General features: G+C 51.1%; 4 protein-coding genes across 6 annotated transcripts; 3 read left to right on the plus strand and 1 right to left on the minus strand.

Annotated features, from left to right (window-relative positions):
• Positions 1–301: 301 nt before the first annotated feature.
• LOC131211874 (thioester-containing protein 1 allele R1-like) lies at positions 302–13,384 on the plus strand. 3 transcript variants are annotated; one of them, XM_058205534.1, is made up of 13 exons: positions 302–418; positions 481–602; positions 1,836–2,016; positions 2,096–2,455; positions 2,520–3,241; positions 3,313–3,574; positions 3,641–3,892; positions 3,962–4,004; positions 7,252–7,438; positions 10,676–10,983; positions 11,051–12,660; positions 12,727–12,880; positions 12,955–13,384. In XM_058205534.1, the coding sequence occupies exons 2-13, from the start codon at positions 505–507 to the stop codon at positions 13,188–13,190; spliced, it is 4,413 nt and encodes a 1,470-aa protein (XP_058061517.1). In that variant the 5' UTR covers positions 302–418; positions 481–504; the 3' UTR covers positions 13,191–13,384. The 3 variants fall into 3 exon arrangements, with proteins under 3 accessions (XP_058061517.1, XP_058061516.1, XP_058061518.1); XM_058205533.1 differs by lacking the exon at positions 7,252–7,438 and adding an exon at positions 7,673–7,874; XM_058205535.1 differs by lacking the exon at positions 7,252–7,438 and adding an exon at positions 9,376–9,538.
• Positions 13,385–13,724: 340 nt separating this feature from the next.
• Positions 13,725–14,887, minus strand: LOC131210704 (uncharacterized). Its single transcript, XM_058203985.1, has 2 exons — positions 14,512–14,887; positions 13,725–14,251 (listed from the first exon to the last, which is right to left on the minus strand). Exons 1-2 carry the CDS (start codon positions 14,779–14,781, stop codon positions 14,066–14,068), a joined length of 456 nt encoding a protein of 151 aa, XP_058059968.1. The 5' UTR covers positions 14,782–14,887; the 3' UTR covers positions 13,725–14,065.
• Positions 14,888–17,746: 2,859 nt separating this feature from the next.
• On the plus strand, positions 17,747–20,204 carry LOC131208287 (ring canal kelch homolog). The gene is made up of 5 exons (XM_058200967.1): positions 17,747–17,951; positions 18,197–18,349; positions 18,414–18,815; positions 18,882–18,978; positions 19,077–20,204. The coding sequence occupies exons 1-5, from the start codon at positions 17,839–17,841 to the stop codon at positions 20,202–20,204; spliced, it is 1,893 nt and encodes a 630-aa protein (XP_058056950.1). The 5' UTR covers positions 17,747–17,838.
• An 810-nt stretch (positions 20,205–21,014) lies between these two features.
• Positions 21,015–22,724, plus strand: LOC131208186 (ring canal kelch homolog). Its single transcript, XM_058200837.1, has one exon. The coding sequence runs from the start codon at positions 21,015–21,017 to the stop codon at positions 22,722–22,724; it is 1,710 nt and encodes a 569-aa protein (XP_058056820.1).
• The last annotated feature ends 3,862 nt before the right edge of the window (positions 22,725–26,586 follow it).

Raw genomic sequence — 26,586 nt, forward strand, 5'->3', positions numbered from 1 at the left:
CGTTATCGTTCAATGTAGCCACCAGCGGGTCTGTGAAGGAAAAAAAATCATTGTTGCCAATTGTGCGATTAGCGTGCAAGCCAACACAGACACATTGGAGCGATCGCATCGTGATGCAACGAACACAAACCCTGACGGGGGTGCCGGGACCGGTTCCGATCGTTCGTAACCATAACACAAACCCGACGACGAACACGCGATCGGCAGCCGATCGATCGTAACCGAGACCTTCCTATAAAGCATAGCTTTCGTACCGGCCGTCGGTTCAGTTCGTGTTCCGGCTTCAACCCGATCGCGAGTGTTTCGGTCAGTTCAATCTGTGCTTACCACCCACCCCCGTAAGGCTAGTGATCTCATCTGTAGTGCGGTGACCAAGGAGCAATTGTTGATTACGTACCGAGAAAGTGCCGAGAAAGGGGTGCGGTAAAAGTGGGCATCCTCGAGGTGTTTGTGATACTGATTGTTGTTCTATTGCTCCAGAGCAGAGGAAGTGCGGTCGCCAAGATGCGACTCCGGACGACCCCATCGAGGGTCCTGCGGCCATCGCTGCTGTTCCTTGCGCTGGTTAGCTTCATAACCGGTTCACGGGCCAGCGCGACAGGGTTAGTACCACCTCGCTGGACTCGTCTCCAACACGCGCAAAAACAACTCCACGGTTCCGCCAACGGTAGCTCGCCGATGACGAAAGCTTCGTGCGCCGGGCGGAAAGTGGTCAGACCACTTTTGGACGCTCGCGGCGCCGATCTTCCGTTTTTGGTCAAGAAGGTCCAACACAACAAACCTCGGCACACACCAGTCCGTGACGCGGGTATATTGCGTCGGCGGACGCATTGAGTCAGGCCTTTGGGGTGACAAATTTCATCGTCTCTCTCTCTCTCTCTCGCTCTGTCCGCGGCACGATGATTCAAACGCGTTTGCGTGGGGACCGATCACGGCTCTTTGTTTCGCGTGTTTACCTTGCCACAGGGTCCCCACGGCCTACGTGCGTCAGATTTCTGATCCTCTAGCGAGGATCATTCCACAACGCCAAACCGGGACTTCCGGCAACGGGTAAAATCGCTTCGAATTCAGTGCAACGAGGGCACGGGGTGCATCATCGCAACCGTCTGACCTTGACTGATCGCTGCGCTGGAACATTCTGAAGGGCGCATCGTTGCGTAACACACCCGGGAATACGCCTCCGGAACGACGCCGAAGGTCGCCGTTTGGCGGACGATCGCCAATGTTTATGCTCATTTAGTATATTAAGATCGCGCTTGCCACGGTCCACTGGAGGGGCAATGAGCGCCCGTTCCGTTCACAGATGGGCGGCTTCTATCAGGCTGTTGGATTTCACGCTGCTAAAAGGCTAAAGAGAGGAGAATTGGAGAAAGACTCATTGTCGCATTGCACGTCAATTGTAGCTGCGCATTGTAGCTGTTCCGGGATCCACCGTCACTGCGTAATTGCAAAGCGGCCGGTGTGTTAATTCCCTCGATCGTTTCGGGAACAGTAATCTATGGCGGAAAAAGTACATTAAGTACTGCTACAGTCCTACAGTAGAGGTGGATCAGAATGAAAGCGTTATAGCCGTGCGCAATGCATCATCATTTTAGGCTGGAATTTCCAACCTAAACACGCAGCCTGCCTTATCGCCCGCGCGATCGTAATCAATTTTTACATCCCGCACCCGGAGGTTATTAAAAATTACACACTGAGTTAGGATGTGATGTTTATTACTTCCGTGCCGTAGGAAGCGTGGAATATCTACTGCTCGGCACGTTCCGTGGTCATACGGGACACGTTATCCAGTTTGTGGTAAACATTTGTTTATTATCAATTTATTTTTGTTGCAGCCATTACACGGTGGTCGGAGCGAAGCTGCTGCGGCCAAACTCGGAGTACCACGTTTCGGTGACCAACCAGGACGTGGCGGAGCCGGTCCGTTTCAGTATCGCCATCACTACCGAAGACAGCCTTATCGAGAGGCAAGAAATAACCTTAAACAGGGGCGAAACTCGCCTGGTACCGTTCGCTGTAAGTAGAGCCGTGGCGTTAGCGCTTAGAGAGGAGAGTTGGGTAACGTAATCTAACAGCCCAATAACCGCCCGGCCAGATCGGTGATATCGCCGAGGGATCCTATAAGCTGGTGGCGGAGGGGTTATCGGGGCTAACCTTCAAGAATGAAACGAGCCTGGAGTTCCAGCCCAAAGGCTTCTCGGTGTTCGTGCAAACGGACAAATCGATCTACAAACCGGGCGATACGGTGCGGTTCCGTGCGCTGGTGCTGGACCCCAACACGAAGCCACTGGCGAACGCGGACCACGTCGGGGTCCACATCGAGGACGGCAAGGGCAATCGCATCAAGCAATGGAAGGATGGGGCGCTAGTCAAGGGTGTGTTCGAATCGGAGCTGACCCTCTCCACGGCGCCGGTTCTCGGTGCCTGGACCATCTACGTCGAGGTCTTGGGAAAGGTAACTTACGGTATCTGGCCACGGACTTGTTGAAGCCCGAAACTTACTGATTCTTCGTTCGCAGACACACCGCAAAATGTTCGAGGTGGACGAATACGTGCTGCCCAAGTTCGAGGTGACGATCGAGTCGCCCGGCATAACGACGTTCAAGGATGGCAAGGTGAAGGCGATCGTCCGATCGAAGTACACGTACGGGAAGCCGGTTAAGGGCGAGGCCACCATATCGGTGCGGCCCGAGTTCGGCTTCCACTATGTGCAACCGTTCGAGAAGGATGTGATCACGCGCAAGGTGATCCCGATCGATGGCAAGGGCTCGGCCGAGTTCGATCTGCGCCAGGAGCTGCGGCTGGAGGGTGACTACACCCGGAACGTCATCATCGATGCGGTCGTCGAGGAGGAGCTAACGGGGCGAAAGCAGAACGCCACGGTCAAGGTGACCGTGCACGATCGTCGGTACAAGATGGAGGTGGTCAAATCGGATGACAACTTCAAGCCCGGTCTGCCGTACACGGCGTGGCTGAAGGTATCGTTCCAGGACGGCAGCCCTGTGCAGGACACAGCCAACCCGGTCGAGGTGGAGCAAACAACATACGAATCAACGCCGATAAAGCGAAACTATACGCTTAATGCGAACGGGATGGCCAAGCTGGTGGTCGACACCGATGTCAACGGTACCTACATTAACCTGAGGGCAACCTATCTCGGCCAAGACTTTTACTTGAGCGGCATTTCGAAGGCGGACTCTGAGGTGGATTCATACATTCGGGCCAGGGTTCTAACGGAAGTGTAAGTTGGTGTGGACGAGCGTTCCACAGGTTGGCCAGTGTACTAATCTTTTTCGGTCCTCCCCAATACAGACCGACGGTTGGTAAGGATGTGGTCGTAGAGGTGGCCGCTACTGCACCGATGAAGTTTTTCACCTATCAGCTGCTGGGACGGGGTGATGTACTTCTCAGCAACACGGTGGCGGTACCGGAAACCACACTGCATACGTTTAAGTTTCCTGCCATCTTCGCGATGGTACCGCGGGCCAAGCTGGTCGTTTACTATATTGCCCCCAACGGTGACATGGTGAGCGACAGCAAGGTGATCCAGTTCGATAGTGAGCTTCAGAACTTTGTAAGTACGGGTCAGGACGTTGTTTGTGGCTGGAGCGATACTGAAGCAACGATCAACCCCTTGCAGATGAAGGTGACACTTTCGAAGGAGCAATCGAAACCCGGCCAGGACGTGGAGATCACTGTCAGCACGAACCCCGACTCGTACGTGGGGCTGCTGGGAGTTGACCAGAGTGTGCTGCTGCTGAAGAGTGGTAACGATATTACGAAGGAGGACGTGTTTAGCGAGCTCGAGAAGTACGAGGAACGTTCGTACGGTTACTACCGCCGCAAGAGGAGTTTCTCGTGGCGCCCTTGGGGTGACCATCGAGATTTTTCGGTAAGCAAATTGTAGCCTTCTCGGACCAAAAGGATGGCTTGTAACAAGTACCGAACGTTTGCCTTCCAGAGCGTCGGTGCATTCGTCTTATCAAACGCCAACGATCCCCCACGTAAGTATGCCAGAAATGCCATCTGCCTGAGCAATCGGTTGCGAGTTTGCGAGTAGAGTGTAATGGACGCTCCAATCCAGCGACAGGATTGAACAGTCTTTCAAAGACTCAATTTGTTAGAGTTGTCCAAACGGTACTCCCTGCTCCTTGCGAAGTGTCAAAGCAAAAGACACAAGAGCCATGTACCATCCAAGTCACCATGTCGTTTCAAGCAAGAGACGAAACAGTTATCCTTCAAAAGGGCGAGAGAGGTATCTCTAGATTAGTGGCATTTTGTTGAGAACACCAAAGAAGGCTGTAAGTTACAGTGGGAACAAAAATCCGGGAGTAGCACTGGAAACCGACGTAAGATCAAGTGAAACGTCCTCTACTGACCCTTTCCAATCCGACGAAGGTCCTTTTGCAGTTTACTGGACTACCCAGAGCGGAACCCCGTTCCTCACAATCACCTCCACGATTTCTCCACTCACTACCACCACGGGAGCCATGGCATCACCGATGGTGCCGCAAGCTGCATCGGTGCCACGCGTACGAAAATCTTTCCCAGAGTCGTGGCTCTGGGCAGTAGACCAGGATGGGTCGGTATCGCCTTGCAATCAATCGCCTTCTCCTGCATACGCTTCCTGGTTGGTGTCCCTTCGGTCGATGTAGAAACTACCGCAAGCTATGCGCTATGCACGCCAGTACCCTAGTCCGGTTATCCTTTTGCCCTATCGCTATCAAATCGCTAGAAACAGATAGCTAGAAGATAGTTAGAAACCCTTGATCCTTTTTTCCATCGTTTCCGACAGCTAACTACGAATATCCTGTTGAAGATCGATTATTTGGGGGTATAATAGACATTCGCGCGGAAGCCGAGGAACTTGAATTGTTAAGCGCTCCTGCATCGGCGAACTCTGCCACGGCTGTGGAGCCATCAGCGTTGCCGATGGTCCGAAAATCGTTCCCAGAGTCGTGGATCTGGGCAGTAGACCAGGATGGGTCGGTATCACCTTGCAATCAATCACCTTCTTCTGCACAGAAATCTTCCCATACGCCTCCCGTTGGTGTCCTTTCGGTCGTGTATCCTAATCCGGTTATCCTTTCGCCTACTCCTATCGAATCGCTAGAAACTGAGGGCTGGAAATTAGTTAGAAACCCTTGATCGTTTTTTCCATCGTTTCTGACAGTTGACTACGACTCTCTCGGTGGAGATCGATTAGACATTCGCGCGGAAGCCGAAGAGGTTTCTGATGTCGAATTGTTAAGTGCTCCTGCATCGGCGAACTCTGCCACGGCTGTGGAGTCATCAGCGTTGCCGATGGTCCGAAAATCGTTCCCAGAGTCTTGGATCTGGGACACGCTGGCAAATGTGAGGTTGGTGTCCGTAGCAGCTTGCTGCCTATCATGGTTACCCATTCGCTGGTGTATACTTGAATCTGGCCCTCATTCTGGGACGGTACTACTGTACTGGTAAACATTTTTGTGGTGTCTTTAGTTCGAGCATCCTGTGATGGTGTTTTATAAGTATAGTAGTTAGCTTAGTACACATCAACACGAACACATACTGTCTCTTTCTCTCATGGTGATTGAGTACCATACCAGAGCCTCATCATGATCGCGCGGTACCTCATTTACTCTAGGGCGAGGTAAATAACCAACATTTGTAAATGAACTCAGAAGATTGGCTTCCTGCTGTCGTTGGAATCGTCAGAATGTTACTATAATTTGGGACACGTAAATAGCTTCGTCCTTCCTAGCGTTTGCAGTACCGCAAGCCGTTGCGTTCGCTGCTCCTCCCGCGGTGGGAAGCGGTGCGGGTGCCAGTGCTGCAGCCCCCGCTGTCCGGAAAGAGTTTCCGGAAGCGTGGATTTGGTACAGCGCCGGTACCGAGGACGGGTTCGTACTGTTTTTAGCTCCATTAACTTATCTCCTTTTTTTGTTGTTTGTTTGTTGGTCCCTGGTGTATGGTCTATCGGTAGAGTTGCGTATTCTCTATGTAGAGTTAATTTGTGTCTTACACATTTCCAACACGCAGTGCCACTGTACAGTACTCAGTTTTACACCTGTGTTCGCCCATTAGGAATTTGGTAAAACAAGTTTGATATGGTCCCTGTATGGATTTCCAAAGCGCTCCGTTATATTTTATCTGCGTTTTAAGGACAGAAGCTTCTTCACCGGAAACCTTCGGAGATAAGCGTCCCACAGCGGAATGCAATGGATTTGGGGATGAATAGCCTCCCTCTCTCTCTCTATTTCTTTCTTTCTTTATTCTGCTTGCTACTAACTGCATTTTCATTCCCAGAGGAGACCAGTATTTTGAAGATGCGTAAGGGGCAGCATACGGTGCTGTACGCCCATAAGCCGATGCTGGCGAGTATAGCTCTCAACGACGTAGTCGATGCCGGTCCGGCGGCCAATGATCCGGTGGCACGAAAATCGTTCCCGGAAACCTGGCTATGGGACACATTTTCCGCTCCAGGGTGCGTGTGGCATAGGTTTTTTCTTGTGTAAAGTTTTGCCAACTGTATGCGATCGGTGGGATGCTAGCGTAGCTTTTGCACAACTGTTCACAGTCATTTGCCCATTTCTCTATTTCCCGATTTGCTAAGTAAGGTTTAGTTAGATACTAACCATCCCGACTTTCCTTCCCGAATGCGAACCTCAACCAGACACCAGACTGAGAAAGGAATTTATTTTTTGGTGACTGTTGCAGTGATCAGGCCTGCTGCAGGCATAGGTATGATGCGATCAACGTTGTATTAATCCTTCATCGTTTTCTTTCGTAAGATCACTATCAGGACGAAGTTTACTTTATGAAAGCGGCTCCCGGATGGGGTGGTGTATATGCAGTGCTTCCTGCTGTCCGCAAAGAGTTTCCCGAGACGTGGCTATGGCAAACGATCGCTCCCAGGAGGTGGGCTTTTTTTTTAGCTATTGTGGCGCTTACTTTTATGTTGTCCAACTCCTCCATCTTACGTGTGTGAGCATGGCGTTACGAGTCGTTACTAACAAGCGCACAGAAAGGGTCCACTTGTTGCGAGGGAAGTTGAATGGAGGATGTGATTATTCAATATTTTGGAACGCAAAATTAATTGCAATATCAAGAGTGTAGTGGAAGCACGTTGATCGGCATTATCTTCCTGGTGTGCTTGAAAATGGCCCAGGCGTAACGGAGCCACTACACCCTACCGCCCAATTGGAAAGATGTACTCAAATTAACTGCTACATTCGTCGATGCTTCATTATTTATCGTTTACCACGAAAGGTCGCTACTATCACAAAGTATACTATATGCAAGCGGTCCCCATGGCAAATATTCAAATCGATCAGATCGCTGCAGTCAGAGGTCTAGCTGGAGCAGCTCCCGAGCAGGAGTTTAGCCGAGAGGCACCACCCGCTGTCCGTAAAGAGTTTCCCGAGACGTGGCTGTGGCAAACGATCGCTCCCAAAAGGTGGGATTTCTCCTTTCCTCTCTATTGTGGCGCGTTCCTGTGTCATCCATCAAAGTCCAAGTCCAACTCATCGGGTTCCGTCGCGTTACACGCGGTTACTAACAAGTGCATAAGAATTTCCCCTGTTTCTGTACGGGAGGAAAATTGAATGAGAGCCCATTACCAAACGATCCTCGATCAATGTCCGCCATCTAAACTTCATTTTAAATTCGGTTATTGTATGTGTTCCGCAAGGTCGGTACCTTTCATTCCATAAACTAGGCGGTCCGGTCCGGAGATTGGGGGCAGCTATGCCGGGACCTCTGATGAAAGCCGCCATACGTCCGGCTAGTATGGACAGTGTCCCGATAGCACCAATGGCACCATTACCGCCGCCAGTGGTGATTCGAAAAGAGTTTCCCGAAACATGGCTATGGCAAACGATCGCCCCGAAAAGGTGACGCTCTCTCTCACGAGAGAAATAATTCTGAGCACTACCTTATCAATGTTATCTGTTGTCTGTTCCTAGTTCAGGTGTAATGTCACGAAAGCATGCTAATCTGATTGTGGTCCGATAGATTGATAACCCTTGTTGGAAGATAAATTAGAGATTAAACCGATTGGGGTTTTTTTAATGCAACAGGTTCGAGTCTGGACTACGCTCTCAAGTTCTGTTTAAATATCCTTTCTATCCTAGCGCTTTGTAGCGTTTCAGTTCATCATTAGGTGACGCTAGGCATCTGCAGGGCACTAACCGCCATAGTAACACCGCCGTATTTTGGGCTTGATAGGTGGGAAATATTTTGTTACTGGATGGCCAGAATCACGATGTGCCGGTCAGAGTGGATTTGCACTGTGCGATGGAGTCAGCAAACAATCGCTCCCAAACGGTGGATTTTCTCCTTTCCTATCTATTGTGGCGCGTTTCTGTGGATAAGTCCAATCCAATCAAAGTCCAACTCATCGGGTTCTGCGGCGTTACACGCGGTTACTAACAAGTACATAAGAATTGCCCCAGTTTCTGTACGGGAGGAAAATTGAATGAGAGCCCATTAGCAAACGATCCTCGATCAATGTTCACCTTCTAAACTCTATTTTAAACTCGGTTATTGTTTGTGTTCCGCAAGATCGCTACATTTTATTCCATAAACAACGCGGTACGGCCTGGAGATTAGGGGGCAGCTATGCGGGGAAATAGAAGGGGAAAATCGAGGAAACGCACCCGACATCGCTCCCGAAGTCGCGCTAGTATGTACAGTGTCCCGATGGTGCCCGTGGTGATTCGCAAAGAGTTTCTCGAAACGTGGCTATGGCAAACGATCGTCCCGAAAAGGTGACGCTCTCTCTCACGAGAGAGATGATTCTGAACACTGCCTTATCCATCTGTTATCTGTTTTCTGTTCCAAGCTCATGTGTAATGCCACGAAAGCATGCTAATCTGATTGCGGTTCGATTGATTGATAACACTTATTGGAAGATAAATTAGAGATCCAACAGATTGGGGTTTTGTTCAACTGCAACAGGTACGAGTCTGAATTTGTTTGAAAAAAAGTCTGAAGAAAAATTCTATCTTTCTAGTTCTGTTTAAAAATCTTTTCCATCCCATTGGCAAGACACATTCGCTAGCGCACATTTGGTGACAGCATGACGATTGGCATCTGCAGGTCCACTAATCTCCATAACCGCGGTAACTTCGGCTTCGGTGGGTGGGAATTTTCACGTTACTGGATGGCCAAAAGGGCAACCAGACCGTTCAGAGGCGATTTTCCTGTGCGATGGAGTTGGCAAACGATCGCTCCCGTCAGGTGTACTTGAGTTTGCGCCAAAGTTTGCGTGTTCGTTGTGTTGTTTAAGCGTGTTTGCCGGTGTTTACATGTTTTTTTTTGTTCATTTCCAAAGTGTTGTTTGTGCTCGTCGCGGTCTGTTTTATCGTGAAAATGTCTTCTTATCATTGCTAGTGGGTCGACCGTATCCGATTGCTGTGTTCGCGTCATTCGACGCCGGAGGCCCCGGAGTAGAACACGTGGTCAGAAAAACCACCACGATGCGTGTGGCAGAGCCTGGTGTTCGCAAAGATTTTCCAGAGAGCTGGATTTGGGAGAGTCTTGGTAGCACCGAAGGGTTTGTATTGGGCGCGGTCACCGACCGGCTGTCTTCTGCCACTCTGCACACTTCCTATACCTTGCGCGCGTTCCATCGGTGGGCATGGTCTCTATTCTTTCTGTCTGCCTTCGTGTACTGTATGCCGGGGTCTAGGTGCTCGATCCACGATCAGGGAGATCAGGGAAGGATGGCTCGACTCGAGGTGTATTCGGCACATTTTCTCCCCCAGAACTACACAGACATTGACCGTTCACTACCGTATCCCACCACGTTTCGCCCCCAGCGAATAATACGTTGCTAGAGCCACCGATTTATAAGTTCCATCGAGCCCCGAATGGGACCGTGCTGTACACCTCTATCGAAAAGCCGCGTGCGATGCAGAAGCATGTGCTGGTTACGAACACGCGGCCACCGTTGGCGGGCCCGTTCGCGTTCAGCCGACTGCCGCGGCCACACCGTGACATCCCGCGCCTTTTCCTGTCGCAGGAAATTCAAAATACGTGGCTATTTGATAATACCTACTCCGGGTAAATATCCGTCCGATCCGTTCGCTGTGTTTTTGCTTGGCGCGGAACCAACCACTTAAATTCAATAATCAAATAACGCCACCGCGCAGTGTGCAAATTGCTAAACCAAAAAACCCCAACCCGACTACCCGGTGGCAATGATTAACACGTGTGCAGTGAGTTCCGATCGCGGCCGGAAATCGGAAAGCAATTGCGCAAACGTTTGGAGACCGGAGCCGGATGAAAGCAGCGCCGGAACAGCGCAGAGCGGAGAGCGAACTAATTGGACGTCGGTTTCGACCGCACACTGATTCACTGTGGCCCCCAAGTAACTTCTCATCCACCAGAGCTAGTTGCACATATGGCAAGCGTGCACTAATAAGTCGCTTTTGGAGGCTTGACGATCACTTCCATAGATCTTCATTCTGGTGTCAGGTAACCCACATCAACCCGTTCATTCCATTCCAGTTCCACTAACGATGATTGACTAACCCCCACGATCCGGTCCCTGCACGTACTAGTTTGGGCTTCTTCTTCACTACATTTACATTCCCCTGGGCTAATGTGCTAATAACACTGGGGCTCCCGAGCGCTTCTCAACCGAAGATAGGCAGGCCGTTAGTAACGTTACGCTATTCGAAACACACAGCTTCAGCGGAGAAAAAACGTTCCAAAAGAAAGTGCCCGACACTATCACTTCGTGGATCATCACGGGCTTCTCGGTAAACCCGATTTACGGGCTCGGGCTGACGCAGAAACCGCGCAAACTGAACGTGTTTCTGCCCTTCTTCGTGTCCACCAACCTGCCGTACTCGGTCAAGCGCGGCGAGGTGGTGGCCATTCCGATCGTGGTCTTCAACTACCTTGACGAGGATCTGACGGCCGACGTGGTGCTGGAGAACAGCGAGCAGGAGTTTGAGTTTGCCGACGTCGAGAATGAAGTCGTCGCGCCGTCCAGTAAGTGTGCCACATTCCATCCATTGAGCCTAGGTTCATGTTCTTATGATGTTTCCCCTCCCGACAGAGCTGGAGCTGTTCCGCCAAAAGCGGCTAGCGATCCCTTCCAACACTGGCATGTCGGTGTCGTTTATGGTGAAACCGAAAAAGCTCGGTCACATCACGATCAAGGTGAAGGCAACATCGAAAGTCGCAGGCGATGCTGTTGAGCGCCAACTGCTGGTCGAACCGGAGGGCCTGCCGCAGTACATCAACAAGGCCGCCTTTATCGATCTGCGGGCCACCAAGGAGACAACGAAGAACTTCACGGTGGAGATTCCGAAGAATGCCGTCCCCGAATCGACGCGCATCGAAATAGCCGTCATCGGGGATGTGCTCGGTTCGACGATCCAGAATCTGGACTCCCTGATCCGCATGCCGTACGGGTGCGGTGAGCAGAACATGCTTAACTTTGTACCGAATATCGTGATTCTGGACTATCTGAAGGCGACAAACAAGCTGACGGCTGGCGTGGAGGCCAAGGCCAAGAAGTTCATGGAGGCAGGATACCAGCGGGAGTTGAGCTACAAGCACAAGGATGGTTCGTTCAGTGCGTTCGGCGAGAGCGACAAGAGTGGCAGCACCTGGCTGACGGCTTTCGTGGCGCGATCGTTCAAGCAGGCGGCCAAGCACATCACGGTGGACGAGGCGGTGATCGACAGATCGCTCGAATGGCTGAGTGACCACCAGGCCCCGAACGGTAGCTTCCCGGAGGTGGGCGTCGTTTCGCACAAGGACATGCAGGGTGGTTCGGGCGGCGGCGTGGCGCTGACGGCGTACACCCTGATTGCGTTCCTCGAGAACATCAATCTGGTGGACAAGTACAAGAACACCATCAACAAAGCGATCGATTACGTATACCGCAACACTGAGTCGCTGGACGATACGTACGCCCTGGCGTTGGCTGCGTACGCCCTGCAGCTGGCCGACCACTCGTCGAAGGGGTATATTCTGTCGAAACTGGACACCAAGGCCACCACCGACAGTGACTCGAAATGGTGGCACAAACCCGTGCCAGAGTCGGACACGAAGAATCCCTGGAACAGCCGACCGAACTCGGTGAATGTGGAGATGTCGGCGTACAGTATGCTGGCCTTCATCGAGGCCGGTCTCGATACGGACGCCCTGCCCGTCATGAAGTGGTTGATCGGGCAGCGTAACGATAAGGGTGGCTTCCAGTCGACCCAGGACACGGTCGTGGGACTGCAGGCGCTCGCCAAGATGGCGGCCAAGATTTCGTCGGCCAACAATGACGTCATGATCGTGGCGAAGATCAACGAGAACCAGGAAAAGAGGATGAACGTGAACGCGGACAATGGTATGATTTTGCAGAAGCTCGAGCTACCGTCGGCGACCCGTCACATCGAGCTGAAGGCCACTGGCACCGGGTTTGCCATCGTGCAGCTGGCGTACAAGTACAACATGAATGTGACGGGCGAGTGGCCCCGGTTCGTGCTGGATCCGCAGGTGAACGCCAACTCGAACCCGGACCATCTGCACCTCTCGGTGTGCACCAGCTTCGTCCCATCGGCCGGCCAGAACGTGTCCAACATGGCCGTGATGGAGGTGGGCTTTCCCAGTGGCTTCACTGCTGATTCCGACACGTTACCCTCGCTAGAGAACATGCCCTTCATCAAGGTGAGTGATGCCACGGGTACAATCTGTCTTTCCGGCTAATGGTAACCTACACCTCTCCCCAAACAGAAAGTGGAAACCAAAGATGGCGACACGACGGTGGTGCTGTACTTTGACAGTCTGGATCAGCGCGAGCTTTGCCCCACGATCTCTGCCTTCCGGACGCACAAGGTCGCCAAGCAGAAGCCGGCTCCGGTCGTAATCTACGATTACTACGATAACTGTACGATCGATTCACTAGTCCGATCAGTCGCACAAGTGCCCCTAACTCATTGCCTCATTCTTCACCTCCCGCAGCTCGCATCGCTCGCCAGTTCTACGAAGGACCGAAGGCTTCGCTGTGCGACATTTGCGAAAAGGAAGACTGCGGTGATGCCTGCTCGATCCGGTCGCAGAAACAACGCTCGCCGGCCGATGCGGCCGCCCTCAACAACACGATGGGCCACGAGTGGGCCAAGAGTGCGGCATCCTCGCTGCCCGCTAGCGTCGTATCGTTCCTGTTGGCCGCAGTGATCGTGGGTCTGGTGCAGTAACCGGGGGAAAAGGGCCCCCGCGGCTACACAGACATGGCGCCTAAAGTTACCACCTGTGAATGGAATGGTTTGGCATAAGACATAAGATGGAGCCCGGAAGAGGGTGTGGATCGTGAAACTGAACCTAACAACGAATGGGAACAATACAATATATGTTCGAAATCAGATAATAAACAAATAAAAACTAAATGTGTCGTGGTCATGAGTCTTCTATGGAACTGTGTAGAAAGAATTGCTTAAAGCAATTGAACGATTCCAATGTCCCTCTATGTATTTGGCGACGTTGGAATGCGGGTTTGTTAGCCACCTCCAAAAATTAGCCATGCCCTTATCACAAGCCTAGCACAGGAAACGGTTAATCAGGCAGCCTCAGCTTCTGATTAACTGCTTTAGCTGCTCCGACCCAGTGCTTTTTGTGGCCAAGTGCTAGTGCGAGCTCGTAGCTGACCTACGATGATACCGCAATTGCTGGAAATTGTGGTAGTGGGAGATAATTTGTGAAATATTGATTTTTATTGGACAGGACCACTAAAACCCGAGCATTAACCGTGTGCGTTGGCTGGGGCGAATGTGGAAGTGTCGTTATCGCGGCACTGTCGCTGCCCGTGTATGGGAAATATACTTTTGGAGGGCACCTTACGATTACGTTTGGACTGGAACTGGGTGTTTCGCCTGCGTTACAATACTGTGTCATCTATGCTTAAATTAAAGCTCTCGTACCATCGTGCTCGATAATGTGTAATAAATAGTGTGATGTGTGAGGGTCGCCACTTCTCCCGCACGTAGTCATGGTCCTGTGGCTGGTTGGTTATTGGTAGTGACCATTTGAAAGCTGATCCGAAACACAAGACAAGGCTGCACACGCCATTCTTCAATCAATCAGGAAGGTGGGCCAGCGTTAGTTTTCCGGGGTAGCGGTAGATCCGCTCGCCAGGTGGCAGCTCGCCGATCTCGTACAGCTTCAGCGATTTTAGTGCCATCTTGGAGTGGCCGGCATTAAGGAAGGCGATGGTTGCGTCGCGCCCCCCATTCTCCACAAGCACGTCATGTCCACCGGGATGCTGAAGGATTGCGGAATCAAAAAACAGGATTTCAGTTTTTAGGATATTTTTACAGTCATTAAAAAGAGGACTGCTTGCTGAAGGTCTACGAAGGGGACACGTTCACACTTCCACAGAATTCAAAAAATATCTGTTTGTAGGTTTTCTGCAGTCTTCTTCCCTTTTTCGTCCTTGCAATGATGCCCGTAGTCAATCGCTCACACTAGTACTGTACATTAAAAGGTCCAACCTGCTCACAACATCACAGGACACGCACTTACCATACTAAGAAACCTCGTGATATCGTACACTCGATCGTACAGGACGATCCAGCAGTCTTCGTACGAGTCGTGATAAGCGACCTCGCGCAGGGTTATCTGCTTTCGCGGTCTCTGCAGGTGGTCGATGCTGTTGCCATCGGGACCAGTAGTTTTGCTGAGGTGCAGCGCGGTCATTGCGAGCTGCAGAATGGTGGTCGTTCCGGGGCCGGTCCCGTGCACCACCTCATGGCCCTCGATCGGGCTGTGCACTTGTGCGTCAACCGTAGACATTGGTACCCAAATTTCACTGAGCCAACACCACCAAAAAATAACAACAATTCACAAGAGTCCGAGAGGTGTAAACACGTGTAATGGTAGCGCACACGAAACGGCAGGACCAACCGCCGCCGTACGGATTCCGGGCTCGACTAAACGCTGGTCGTGCGGTTGCACTGCGATTTATAAAACACGATTATGGGGTGTGCCCGTCGCCGGTGAACCTGTGCCCGGTTCTACGACGTCATCGTTCCTCGCGCATTGCTGCTACGTCAGCGCATCGTCGTGGCCGGCCACTTCGCTAATCGATCTCAGAAGACCGCGGAATAACATCGTCCGGCAAAACACTATCCGCAGCAATCGCAGAGTCTGTGGGGATTGTTTGTTTAGGTCCTTTGTGTCCCGTGGCAAATGTTATGCTTTGATCAAAATCTCTGAGCCAAACCTTTGAGTTTGCAGTAGAGATAGTTGTTGAACACGAATTACCGGGTGCCGGGCAGATGTAGGATGTGACCGACACATTAAATGAAGTAGCAAGGGAAAGATTCAAATGGAAGTCCTTTGGTTTTTTTGATAATTGCTGCTTACTCTGATGCTTACTGTTACTCCAACAAAACTGAAAAAATTGCTGATGGACCTTACATTGTCATTCGAGGCTTACAAAAGATTAGAACACAGTAACCATCGCCTAATCACTTATTTTCGATTGACTTCCATTCGATCGTTTCTTGAAAGCCGCTACTACATAGCTGATAGATCGAGCTCTTGGGAAGCTTTTCGGAACACTGTCTTATCACTGGTTGCGATTGTGGGCCTCCGCAATGGCGTTGGCCGAGCGTTTGCCAAATTTAGCGTCTTGATAGGTCGCTCCCGCGCCTGGAAGGGGGCTTGTGTCGAAGAATGAGGCCGCAACAAAAAACTTATCAGACGTTTACGATGAGTAATGGAATACGGGTGGCAGGACAAATAGGACCAATGACCGTCGCTGGCTTTCTGGGAGACTATCCTGATTATGCAACACATGGGATCCGTTTTGAGGGTCGGGAGTTTTCAAACTGATTGCTACTGTTTTCTGGAATTGATTCTAAAAATAAACTCCCGGAAGAGTACAATTCGCAGTTTCAATCGCTAATCAGTTGCGCGCGTGCGTATTTTACCGTCGTATGCTAAATTTGACCTAATTCTTGATCGCTGCTTTTGTTGGGCTACAGCATATCACAAAGATTTTAAGGTCAACAAACCCAGCCATTACGGTGATGATGCGCGCTATTGGATATCCGTGCTTGTCCGACAGACGGATATCGTCGGTGAAGGATCGATAGACAGTTGTAAGTTTTCTCAGACACCGCGTGGTACGGCTCAATCGAAATACGTAGCCCCGATGTGTACGGTTTATGTAAGCCTGACGGCCTTTCCCACTAAAAGAAGGCTCGGCTGGCACGCGGTTAATGCGGTGGTACCGGTAATATGAGCCAAATCCGTCTCCTGGAAAAGACCGCAACACTCGTACGGTAATTTCACGGCCCAGTCGGGCGATTTTCGTAGGAACTCGTGTTTCAGCAGCTCAAAACTACTGCGGCACTTCGAGCTGGTTTTAGAGCAGACACCAGAAACATAAGTATGGATTCATGCACTGAAACCACATAGCGGCAAGAAGCGATTTGTCGGCGGTACAAGCAAGCAAATCGAAATGGACAAACGGCCACATCGACCTCGTTTGGAATGGAATTGATATAGCATAGAAGAACGCAATTAAATGGCCACATTTCGAAGTATTTGAAGTAATGGTTCTATTCATAACCACCGTGGATTAGCTTATCGTTTCGTTAATTGAAGATTTGTCGTTCATGAGCTTTTTTTGGGTTCTAGGAATTATACTACGTTCTAATCACTAAGCAGTATCAAGGTTTGCTGTAGAGGCTCGACGATTCACGACCGTAATGAATGGTGCTGTATGATGACGACGAAATCCAATTTCGTTATTTCGTTTCGTTTAAAAAATCGTAGTACATTCCATTTTGTATTTTTCGATTTGTCATAAGCAAATCCAATGAACATACGATGTAAATGCGTACTGTTATTTTGCTCATTGTTTTGCATCTCTAGGAAACCGTCGTCAATTCGGAATTCCTGGTGGAGCTGTTTTTATGTCTCTGTTTTTCTGTAATCTTCGATTCTGGAGTGTCGAACGGCTGATAGTGTGCACTCGTAACTACGGAGATGCTAAATTTTAATCGCAACAGTCATCTGCGGCAAGCGTAGCGATTTGGCTGTTTAAATATAGTTGTTGCTAGCGTGTAACACGTTGATAAGCACGGGTAGGATTTGTGCGGTTTCGATTGAATGGCCAGCGAACAGCGGGCATGATAATGATTAATAGGGCATGGGTTTGTTTACCAACATAAATTTGAATCGCCATTAGGGGATAGAACTCCAATACGGCCACGTGGTAGGATGCTGATTTCGAATTTCGTATTTCGGTAGGAGGAATTTCGATTATAGTTTCCTTTTTCATTCGTTTTTTCGGCATTTGAATCACGGTCAATCACCACTTTTACTCACCTCAGTCGCTGTTCGCAAATTCACCACTCTCACGTCTCACATTTTGGTTCTCACCACCCTTCTCGGTGAGCGAAGCTGTCAATTCATGTTTTCCTTCATTGTTTTCATGGCTTGCGTTTCGCTCGGACGGGGTCAGCTGCCGTAAATTCGTGTTGCAATCGTTCTTTTGTCCGGTTTGGCGCGTTTCCTGCTGCTAGGAGGGATCAATTACGATTCGCGATCCGATTAGTTACTCCCGGGTGTGACAACACCGTGCATTTAAGCAAAGAGAATGGAGAATTGACCACAATCTCTGCCAGCTGTTAGCATCGCAAGGGCCCATCGTTTTTGTAGCACCTGGTGACCTCTAAAGAACTTCTTGGTCGTGAATTTCCCGTGCAGTGGATGGACTTTACAATGTCACAGCGTTTGTAAACGGTGTCTGTGCGAGTAAAGTTAGGTGCGTGCTAAGAGTGTTACGGATCGATACGACGGAAACGGTGAAAACGTAAACGGGTGGCCCTTCGGTGTATGCTCTCCTTCATAATGAGCAGTTTGGGAAACGGAAATAACCAGAACAACACCAACAGCAACACCGGAAGCAGCCAGAACTCGGCAGCGGAAGGAACGATGGAACGCGGAAGGTAGGTTCTGCGGTCGTTTCGCGGCCATCCATTAACCCTCGTCGTTGGTTGGATTATCGATTTTTCCTCTCTGCTCCTCGCGCGAGTGAGAACTATGCGTGTTTGTTTACCTTTTCCCCGTGCTCAGCTCACTGACGTGAGAACATGTTGCTCACCTTAGCATACAAGGGCACGAAGGACATTCGATTAGGAATCACTATGCCGTTAAATGAATTATGCATAATGTGTTTTTCTATTTCCGATAGCTGCATCCTGGTGCGTTACGCAAGCCAGAATTCACTCGACGAAAGCTCACAGAAGCAGATACCGCGCGCGAATGGAAAGGAGAAAACCACCGGCGCCTACCGTAACAACATTCACACGCAGCGCTCGTTCGAGGCCATGAACATGATGAGAGAGTGCGTAACCCAATTCCCATCCCTGGCTGTGCCATTGTTTCACCCATCGGTTCTCATGTTTTAGACAAAATCTGCTCTGCGATGTGGTGCTGGTGGCCGAGGGTATCGAAATTCCAGCCCACAAGATGGTGCTAGCCTCGTGCAGCCCGTACTTCTACGCCATGTTCACCGGGTTCGAGGAGAGCCGTCAGGATCGGATCACGCTGCAAGGTGTGGATCATCGGGCGCTGCAACTGCTGATCGAGTACGTCTATACGGCGGTGGTCGAGGTGACGGAAGAGAACGTACAGATTCTGCTGACCGCGGCCAATTTGCTGCAACTGACCGACGTGCGCGACGCTTGCTGCGACTATCTGCAGACACAGCTCGATCCTAGCAACTGTCTCGGGATTCGCGATTTCGCCGACATTCACGGTTGCATCGATCTGCTGAACTACGCCGAAACGTACATCGAGCAACATTTCTCGTAAGGAAGCGAACGAAAAGATTGCCACTTGCGGGAGCCCCTTCTTAAATGCTGTTTGTTTTTTAGGGAAGTGTGCCAGTTTGAAGAATTTTTGAATCTCACCAGCGAGCAAGTGGTAAACCTGATCAAGAGCGATCGTCTTTCAGTTCCTACGGAGGAAAAGGTAATGGGCAAGATGAAGTCATGTAGCAGTAGCACATCTACATCTGACTATTTTGTAACGGAGAATCACTAATCTATTGATGTTCTCTCATCCGAAAGGTTTATGAATGTGTAATCACTTGGATACAGTACGATGTCCCAGGCCGGCAGCACAATCTGGCTGACTTAATGGAGCACGTCCGATTGCCGCTCCTCGCCCAGGACTATTTAGTACAGCGTGTCGAGAAGGAGCTACTGTTGAAGGGTGATCTTCAGTGTAAGGACTACATCATCGAAGCGCTCAAGTACCACCTGCTAAAGGGCGAGCAGAAGACATCCTTCAAGACGCCACGTACCATTCCTCGTCAACCGGTGGGTCTACCGAAGGTGCTGCTGGTAATTGGTGGGCAAGCACCGAAAGCGATCCGCTCGGTCGAGTGTTACGATCTGCGTGAGGAAAAGTGGTGTCAAGTGTCGGAAATGCCAACACGCCGTTGTCGGGCCGGATTGGCCGTCCTCGGTGACAAAGTGTACGCGGTCGGTGGCTTCAATGGTTCGTTGCGTGTAAAAACGGTCGACGTGTACGACCCGTCCCTCGATCAGTGGACTACCAGCCACTGTATGGAGGCACGTCGTTCGACACTTGGTGTCGCGGTGCTCAACAATTGCATCTACGCCGTCGGTGGATTCGATGGTTCTACCGGTCTTAGTTCGGCCGAAATGTTCGATCCGAAACGGCAAGAGTGGCGTCTAATAGCGGCAATGTCCACACGGCGCAGTTCCGTCGGGGTGGGTGTCGTAAATGGCTTACTGTACGCCGTAGGTGGTTACGATGGCGCCTCTAGGCAGTGTCTGGCATCGGTCGAACGGTACGATCCGGCCACCGACACGTGGACACAGATTGCAGAAATGTCTGCCCGCCGCAGCGGGGCCGGAGTAGGGGTACTTGACAATATTTTGTATGCTGTCGGCGGTCACGATGGTCCATTGGTGCGCAAATCAGTCGAAGCGTACGATCCCGTATCGAACACTTGGCGCTCAGTCGGCGATATGGCTTTCTGTCGGCGGAATGCCGGTGTCGTGGCACACAACGGTATGCTGTACGTGGTTGGAGGCGACGATGGCATTTCGAATCTGGCCTCGGTCGAGGTATACAGCCGTGAAACGGACGCGTGGCGAATTCTGCCCTCGTCAATGAGCATTGGCCGTAGCTATGCTGGCGTAGCAATAATTGATAAGCCCTTGTGAAGCGAACAGCAGGCCGCACGGGCCACCAATTCGTCCCAATCCTTCCTCCACCGTACGACCTACCCCAGGTATGCGAATGGCACCGTGAGTGCACAGCACGGGTTGCAGCAATTCCTAGCTCCAGCAGTCGCGGCACAACCACCGCCAGAGTCTATCGCTGGCTTGCCGGTAGGCTGTTCCGACGATGAAAACAGTCAGGCCGAAGGTCTCAACCCAGAGCCAGCGGGCGCCGGTGGGAATGTTGCGAACGCTAATAACGTCCACTATGAGAACATATACGAATCTATTGATCATTTCGCCGGCAACGGGGCGGTGGGAGGACTAGGCGCGATCGGAGGTGCGGCTCCAGCGGCCCATTCATCAAACCACGGGCAAGGAGTAGCAAAAAAGTCACAACCTCAACCCGGACCTTCCGTACTTTCGGCGACCCATCGCAATGGAGGATCTGGAACGGGATTGAATGGCATTTCACTGGGTTCCACACCACCCTCAAATGGAATGCTTCACAGCAGTAACTTGTACCCTGCGTACCACCCATTGGCATATCGCAACGAACTCTACGACCGTACGGCCGGTTATGATGTGCCACGGGGAAGGGCGGCTCCTTCGGCGAGTTATTATCAGAATCAACCAACCTTACAACCACTCTCCGGCCCTCCGGGACCTCGCTACGCTAATCTTCATCTCGATCTCAACCGATCACGTTATCCTGCTGCAGGACAGCAGCTTCAACCACAACAACGAACGCCTCGGCAGCGTAGCTTCGATGATACGGAGTCGTACCATTACCATCGCTACCAACCGAATGGGATGTCGAAACCGGGCGATAATTTGTACGAACGGGTACGAGAGGAACCGGCCTATCAGAACACGGGCTCTTTGGCCGCCAACCGGGGTCTGTTTGGGAGGTTCGATGTGATCGGTCACGGTGTAGGACGAATCGAACGTCACCTCAGCTCGTCTTGTGGAAACATCGATCATTACAGTCTCGGGGGGCATTACGCAGTCCTTGGCCACAGCCATCTCGGAACCGTGGGCCACATACGGCTTAATCAACCGAACACGGGTGGCAACGTATCCAACAGCACATGTACTCCGAATCAACCTAACTCGACAAAGGACGGATCGTCGTCTTCCTCGTCGGTGAATGTGAAAAGTTTCTTTAGCTGCTTGGGTGGCGAAAATTCTCAGTCGATGAACAATCTCAACAAACCGTCCGCGAACGGCGAAGGGGTGACTGCTGCACGGGAAGGAGAAGCCATAGTCACTACCAACCAAGGGAGCAGCATCGTGGGCGGGTTGGCGAGTGCTGCTGCCGTAAGCGCAACAACGACGGCGACTGGCACCATCCCCAAGATTAACCGTAAAACGAAGCAATCGCATCACGCGGAACCATCACCGGGAGGATCGTCGATGGTTGGAGCAGCTGTTCCGCTGGCGACACCGCCGCCGCCGCCACCACCAGCGGAACTACCTTGCGGTGAGCTAGCGAGTGGCGGTGGTGGACGCGTTACGAAACCTTCACTCCAGTGGCTGCTGGTGAACAAGTGGCTCCCGATGTGGGTCGGCCAAACCCCGCCCGATTACAAGTTTATCGATTTTAACTTTATGTTTTCGCGCAACTGTGATGGCTGCGCATCGGCCGGAGGCGGAACTCATGCCCGGTCACAGCAGGAACTGGTACGCTACGGACACTCACCGATCGCCGATTACATTCCACCGGCACGGGAGTATCCAACGATGACCGGAAGCTATCCGCGAGTGCTTCGCAATACGCCCCAGCTGGCTCGATTGCGTGAGCACGAGTACGAAAACATTGTCCCGTCGGGTGATGGAGCGACTCCGAATGGGCCGATGCGTCATGCATCGCGTGCAACCCGTCCGGTGGCCGGATCGGTGGGTCGTTTGCGCGAGCAACATCAACATCAGTTGCCCGGCATCGGTGCCGATCCGTTCCGGACGTGGGCGTTCAACTTCGAGGACAACAGTTTTCGTCCGGCACGAACACCGAACGGTGCGATACTTCATCCGGCGCCTGCCGTCGTACGGCGCATTACGGATGGAACATTCGGTGCGAAGGAACTGCAACCCGACCAGCAGCGACCCGGTCCAAGTGGTTTACAATCTGCTGCCGCTGGGACCGTGAAACGGAAGGGTGATGAAAATGAGAACGCCACACGCCGGCTGTCCACGGCATCGCTGTCCTCGTCCGATTCGGACAATTACGTTATGGAGTCGTTAGCGACGGAAGTCGGTGGACTGGTGGCGGACGATAGCAGCCCTTCGGGAGAATTTCAAGCTCCGGGCGAGCAACTGGACAAAGTGGCGCACTCGAAGGACGGCGGAAATGGTGCACCTTCGTCATCGAACGATTCTTCGGAGTCCGTGTTGAACTACGAACCGGAGGTAGCAGAAACGGCCGATCGGTCCCTGTCGGAGGACGAGGTCGAAGTGGTCGTTTGTGAGCCAAATGACAGCGAGAACTGTGACGAGCAAAACTTGGATGATGTGGCAATGTAAGAAGGTGGCCAGTTTGATAGCCACAAGCACAAGCGCTGATGCGTGCGTGTCGTAAGGGCCTAAAATATCCGAAACTCTTCTTGTGATTGTTACGTGCGACCCAACGGCTGGCAGAGGCTCTGAAATGTAATACTGCAAAAAAAGGCAACAGAAAATGTTACTCTTTACCATTTTTGCTCAATATTTATTAACCCTATCTCCCATGGAAAAGCAACATTCCCCTTTTTATGCGCGACATGTTTTTTTTCTGCATTCTGTTTAAATTTATTTGAATTTGGCCATTTGAGTTTATTTGCCTCCATTGTTTTAGATCTTTCTTTTGTTACGCTTTCGGGAGCAGCTAGTGTCAATTTTTGAGCCCCGGTTTTATAGGACAATTTTAAAAATACATTTCCAGTACTTTAAGCATAACAACAGCGAAATGTGAGTGAGAAATGGGCGCGCGGCAGTGGGCATGAATTTTAAAGTTAAAAAGTTAATATCATAAGCTAATTATTATACTATACACATATACGCACGCACAGAGCGACTGAATGGCCGAGCATTTCGATGGTAAGCATTCGCACAATGGGTTCCGCCTCGTGTGCGATGCAAATTATCAAGCTGTGCATCTTACGTTAGAAGTAGCCATACGACTTATACCGCTTCTCGTTACGCTAAATGTTACACTAAGGTCTAGAGTCATTCGGCAGACGATATTGTAGCGAGACCATAAAGCAACACAATGGTAAATGAATACAGAAACTCAACCACATCTGCGGCGCGGAAAAAGTAAACGCAACAACCATAACCCGACGATCGACGATCTAGCGGCGCACAAAATGTATTCCATGATTCTCCGTAAACGTAGATACACTGATAGGTACAACGATTTATCGTTTTTTGGGTAGAACAGTTGAAGAAAGTAGCGATCTGTTGTGTGATGTAATGTACTAAATTATTCTCAAACCACGCGATAGACCGTGTGAAAGACAGAGACGATTACGTTCGTTTGATCTGCATTTGGTAACTGTAGGATCTGGTGAGATTAAATTACAATAAACGTGATATGTGATTCAAATGTAGTATCGGGCAAGCTAACGCTTCATTCCATCGCCATCAGCATCATCATCTGATACTTCGAAGGCGCACTTGAAGCGCGAGAATGGCCCATAAGAGTGTAGCGCCCGGAGGGCAAGGTCCATCCCGCAAGAGCCCACAATGGTACGCATGCAAAACTTTTATGTGGCCATTTGCGACAGTTTCAATTGCAATCATATCGCATCATGGAATAAATTACCACCGACATTACCACGGCCGGGTTAACCTTGTTTATTGGTCCATTACCGTCGGGTGCAAGCCGCTGAAAGCTTGTAAACCGGCCGCTAGAGAAAAAGAGAATGTCGTAAAGGCACTGGCGGGTGCGCTACATCCTTGACGGGGACCCCACTGGCGTACTGCGCCGAGCATGCGTTGCTATGCTTTACGCGCCCGGTTCGAAAGAGAATTAGATCGACGATCGTGGACCGTGTGACGAACCGTGGGTTATCCCGTTGCGGAGAAGGTTCTTTAGGTACGCGAGAATTCGTTCCAGCGCTTCCGCCTAGAAAACCCGGATACGTACGACCGCCGTCGGTCGCTCGTTTGTTTTTCCTTTTTGCGCCACGCGCGCGGACTCGAGGATACGGTAAATTAATGGACGACAAGTGACAAGTTAATTTAAAATGTTGATCGATGTGGTGTGGCTCCATCGCTTGGCGTCTGGCGCTGCGCCGCTGTTATTTCGGCACTTTTCGCACCAGGACGTGTTTGGGTCGCTTCCGTGTTTTGATTGAGCGTGTCCTACCGAAAGCTAATCTCCCCGTGGAGGTTTGAATACCTTAGCGCTTGAAAAGCGGAATAATTGGCGGAATAAGATCAAGCGGTACCAGATCCTTAATAGTTTGATTTGTCTCTTTTATGACCACATGGCACATTAGGGCACGGATCCAGAGGGTTGTGGTCAAGAAACTTTGAAGGCTTTCGGGCGGGTTTAGTGTGCTCCGTTGGATTGGATTTTTTCCCCCCTTCCAGCTTGAAAGGCAGTGGGTGACTCAGGGTGCTTTTGGTGGACCTTTTCAATGGCGTACCCTTACAATAATCCTGCACATTACGGCCGATGACTGTAAAACAATGATATTTTAATTGGGTATCCACAGACACGCGGATGCTGAAGTTTTATAAACAACAAATAATAATCCCCGTTTGTGTGCCCGACTTTTTACGACCCGTAGTTTCCGTGCGATAATTGTGCCCACCCTGATCGGTGCACGAATCGACTGTACGGCCAAGAACTGGTCGCAAAGTTTTGATCACCACCGCAGGTCCAGCCTTATGCCAGCCCGGCCCTTTACCCCAGAATGGCGATTTATGGCGCACTCATAATCGCTAGAGATTAATCAAATCCCCAAGAACGTGGCCGAGTGTCCGGCGGGTCGGTCCGGTTGATCGATAGCAACATGCGGACCCGGGTGTCGTGTGGTGAGCGTTCAAATCGAGATCAAAATCGGTCGATTGTGTATCGGAGCCAACGAAATAGGCTGCCCGCCGGGTGGTCGCGTTCCGGCCCGATCCTACGCCGCAAGCGAACGTAACACGGATCCGCTGGCTAACACGCCGGTGACAGGTCCTGGACTGGGTTGGTAACTGAATCACGACATTTTCGAGTACGCCGCTGCACCGGGTGGCTGATTAGAAACCTTGCGGAACGAACGGTGCTGCTTTTGCGGTCCACCTGAGCGAGAAACTTCCTACGGAGCTAACCGCAAATTTCGGTAACTGACGCAGGGCATAAACTGGTTCACCTTCGAGTGCCATTTGATAGTTTTTGTGCTATTTTACTTGTCTTGAGAAAAAAAAGAAAACGTATTAAAACACCTTCAGATGGTTTAGCTCGTTAGGGCACTAGTAGCACTCGTAGCCCCTGATCCGTTGCGATGTACGTGCGAGTGCCGCCCGTGAAAATTAGTTCACGTCTGGCCCACCACGCACGCAGACGTGGGACTGCCGCGGTGTGCACAGTCGTCTCGTTAAAAGTAAGTCCAGCCACCATAAATCACAGCTCAGCAGGCATTCACTGACAGCGACCGCGATTGGCCGCGGCTAATGTCAAAGGCGCACGATGAGTCTCAAAGCCCTTCGTCCGCCGTCCGCTCCTTTCCTTTGTGCCGAGAGGAAGTGGAAGGTTTCACGATTGATTGAGACATGTTCGGGCTGCTCTATAATGTTGCAATCGAGTGCTCACCGTGAAGACGTTCGCGAGTTGCAGCAACCACTGACTGGGTTGAGGTTCGCTCGGTTTTTGCCCATCCATCACTTCTTGTTTGCCCACTTGTTCGATACTCACTTTGTAGGCTAATGTTGGGCTCAAAGCCCTTGCTCCGTTGGCCTTTGATCCTACTCCAAATAGTGACGGGGGGTTTTGTGGTTCTGCCAAAGTTCGCCAAAGCAAAGATGTGGAAGGAGAGGGTCCAAGATGCTTTCAAATTGTCGCTTAAATTTCTGTAATTCCTTAGTCACTTTCTACGCGTTTCCCGTTTCCATGACGACGATTCTTCTCACCGAAACGTCAACCGACAGCAAAGACGGCTGTGCGGATGGATTATCCTTCGCCAGTGATGCGCTCTTCTCGCGGAGAACAGATGGTTAGAAGAAATTGTTTCGGGTCCGTTACCGCTTTTCTAGCCGCCCCGCACCAGGACATTCGGGTTTCAACCTTGAACTTAGGAATTTGAAGAATGCCGACTGCGGTGAGTCGATCGTGTCTACAGCGCGTGATCGATGCCACGCACCGCCGCCGGGGGCAACCATCGATTTGGCAGACAAAACAAATCGCGAGCGAGAG

This window comes from Anopheles bellator, chromosome 2 (assembly GCF_943735745.2).
Source record: "Anopheles bellator chromosome 2, idAnoBellAS_SP24_06.2, whole genome shotgun sequence".
NCBI lineage: Eukaryota > Metazoa > Arthropoda > Insecta > Diptera > Culicidae > Anopheles > Anopheles bellator.

Bases quoted from the DNA above. Each gene is read 5' to 3' on its own strand.
- LOC131211874 (XM_058205533.1), top strand. From the start codon at position 505: ATGCGACTCCGGACGACCCCATCGAGGGTCCTGCGGCCATCGCTGCTG. The intron at 3,242-3,312 runs GTAAGTTGGTGT...TCCCCAATACAG, and splicing joins GCCAGGGTTCTAACGGAAGT to ACCGACGGTTGGTAAGGATG. The intron at 12,661-12,726 runs GTGAGTGATGCC...CTCCCCAAACAG, and splicing joins AGAACATGCCCTTCATCAAG to AAAGTGGAAACCAAAGATGG.
- LOC131208287 (XM_058200967.1), top strand. From the start codon at position 17,839: ATGCTCTCCTTCATAATGAGCAGTTTGGGAAACGGAAATAACCAGAAC. The intron at 17,952-18,196 runs GTAGGTTCTGCG...TATTTCCGATAG, and splicing joins GGAACGATGGAACGCGGAAG to CTGCATCCTGGTGCGTTACG. The intron at 18,979-19,076 runs GTAATGGGCAAG...CTCATCCGAAAG, and splicing joins CAGTTCCTACGGAGGAAAAG to GTTTATGAATGTGTAATCAC.
- LOC131208186 (XM_058200837.1), top strand. From the start codon at position 21,015: ATGTCGAAACCGGGCGATAATTTGTACGAACGGGTACGAGAGGAACCG.
- LOC131210704 (XM_058203985.1), bottom strand. From the start codon at position 14,781: ATGTCTACGGTTGACGCACAAGTGCACAGCCCGATCGAGGGCCATGAG. The intron at 14,252-14,511 runs GTAAGTGCGTGT...GCAATCCTTCAG, and splicing joins TCACGAGGTTTCTTAGTATG to CATCCCGGTGGACATGACGT.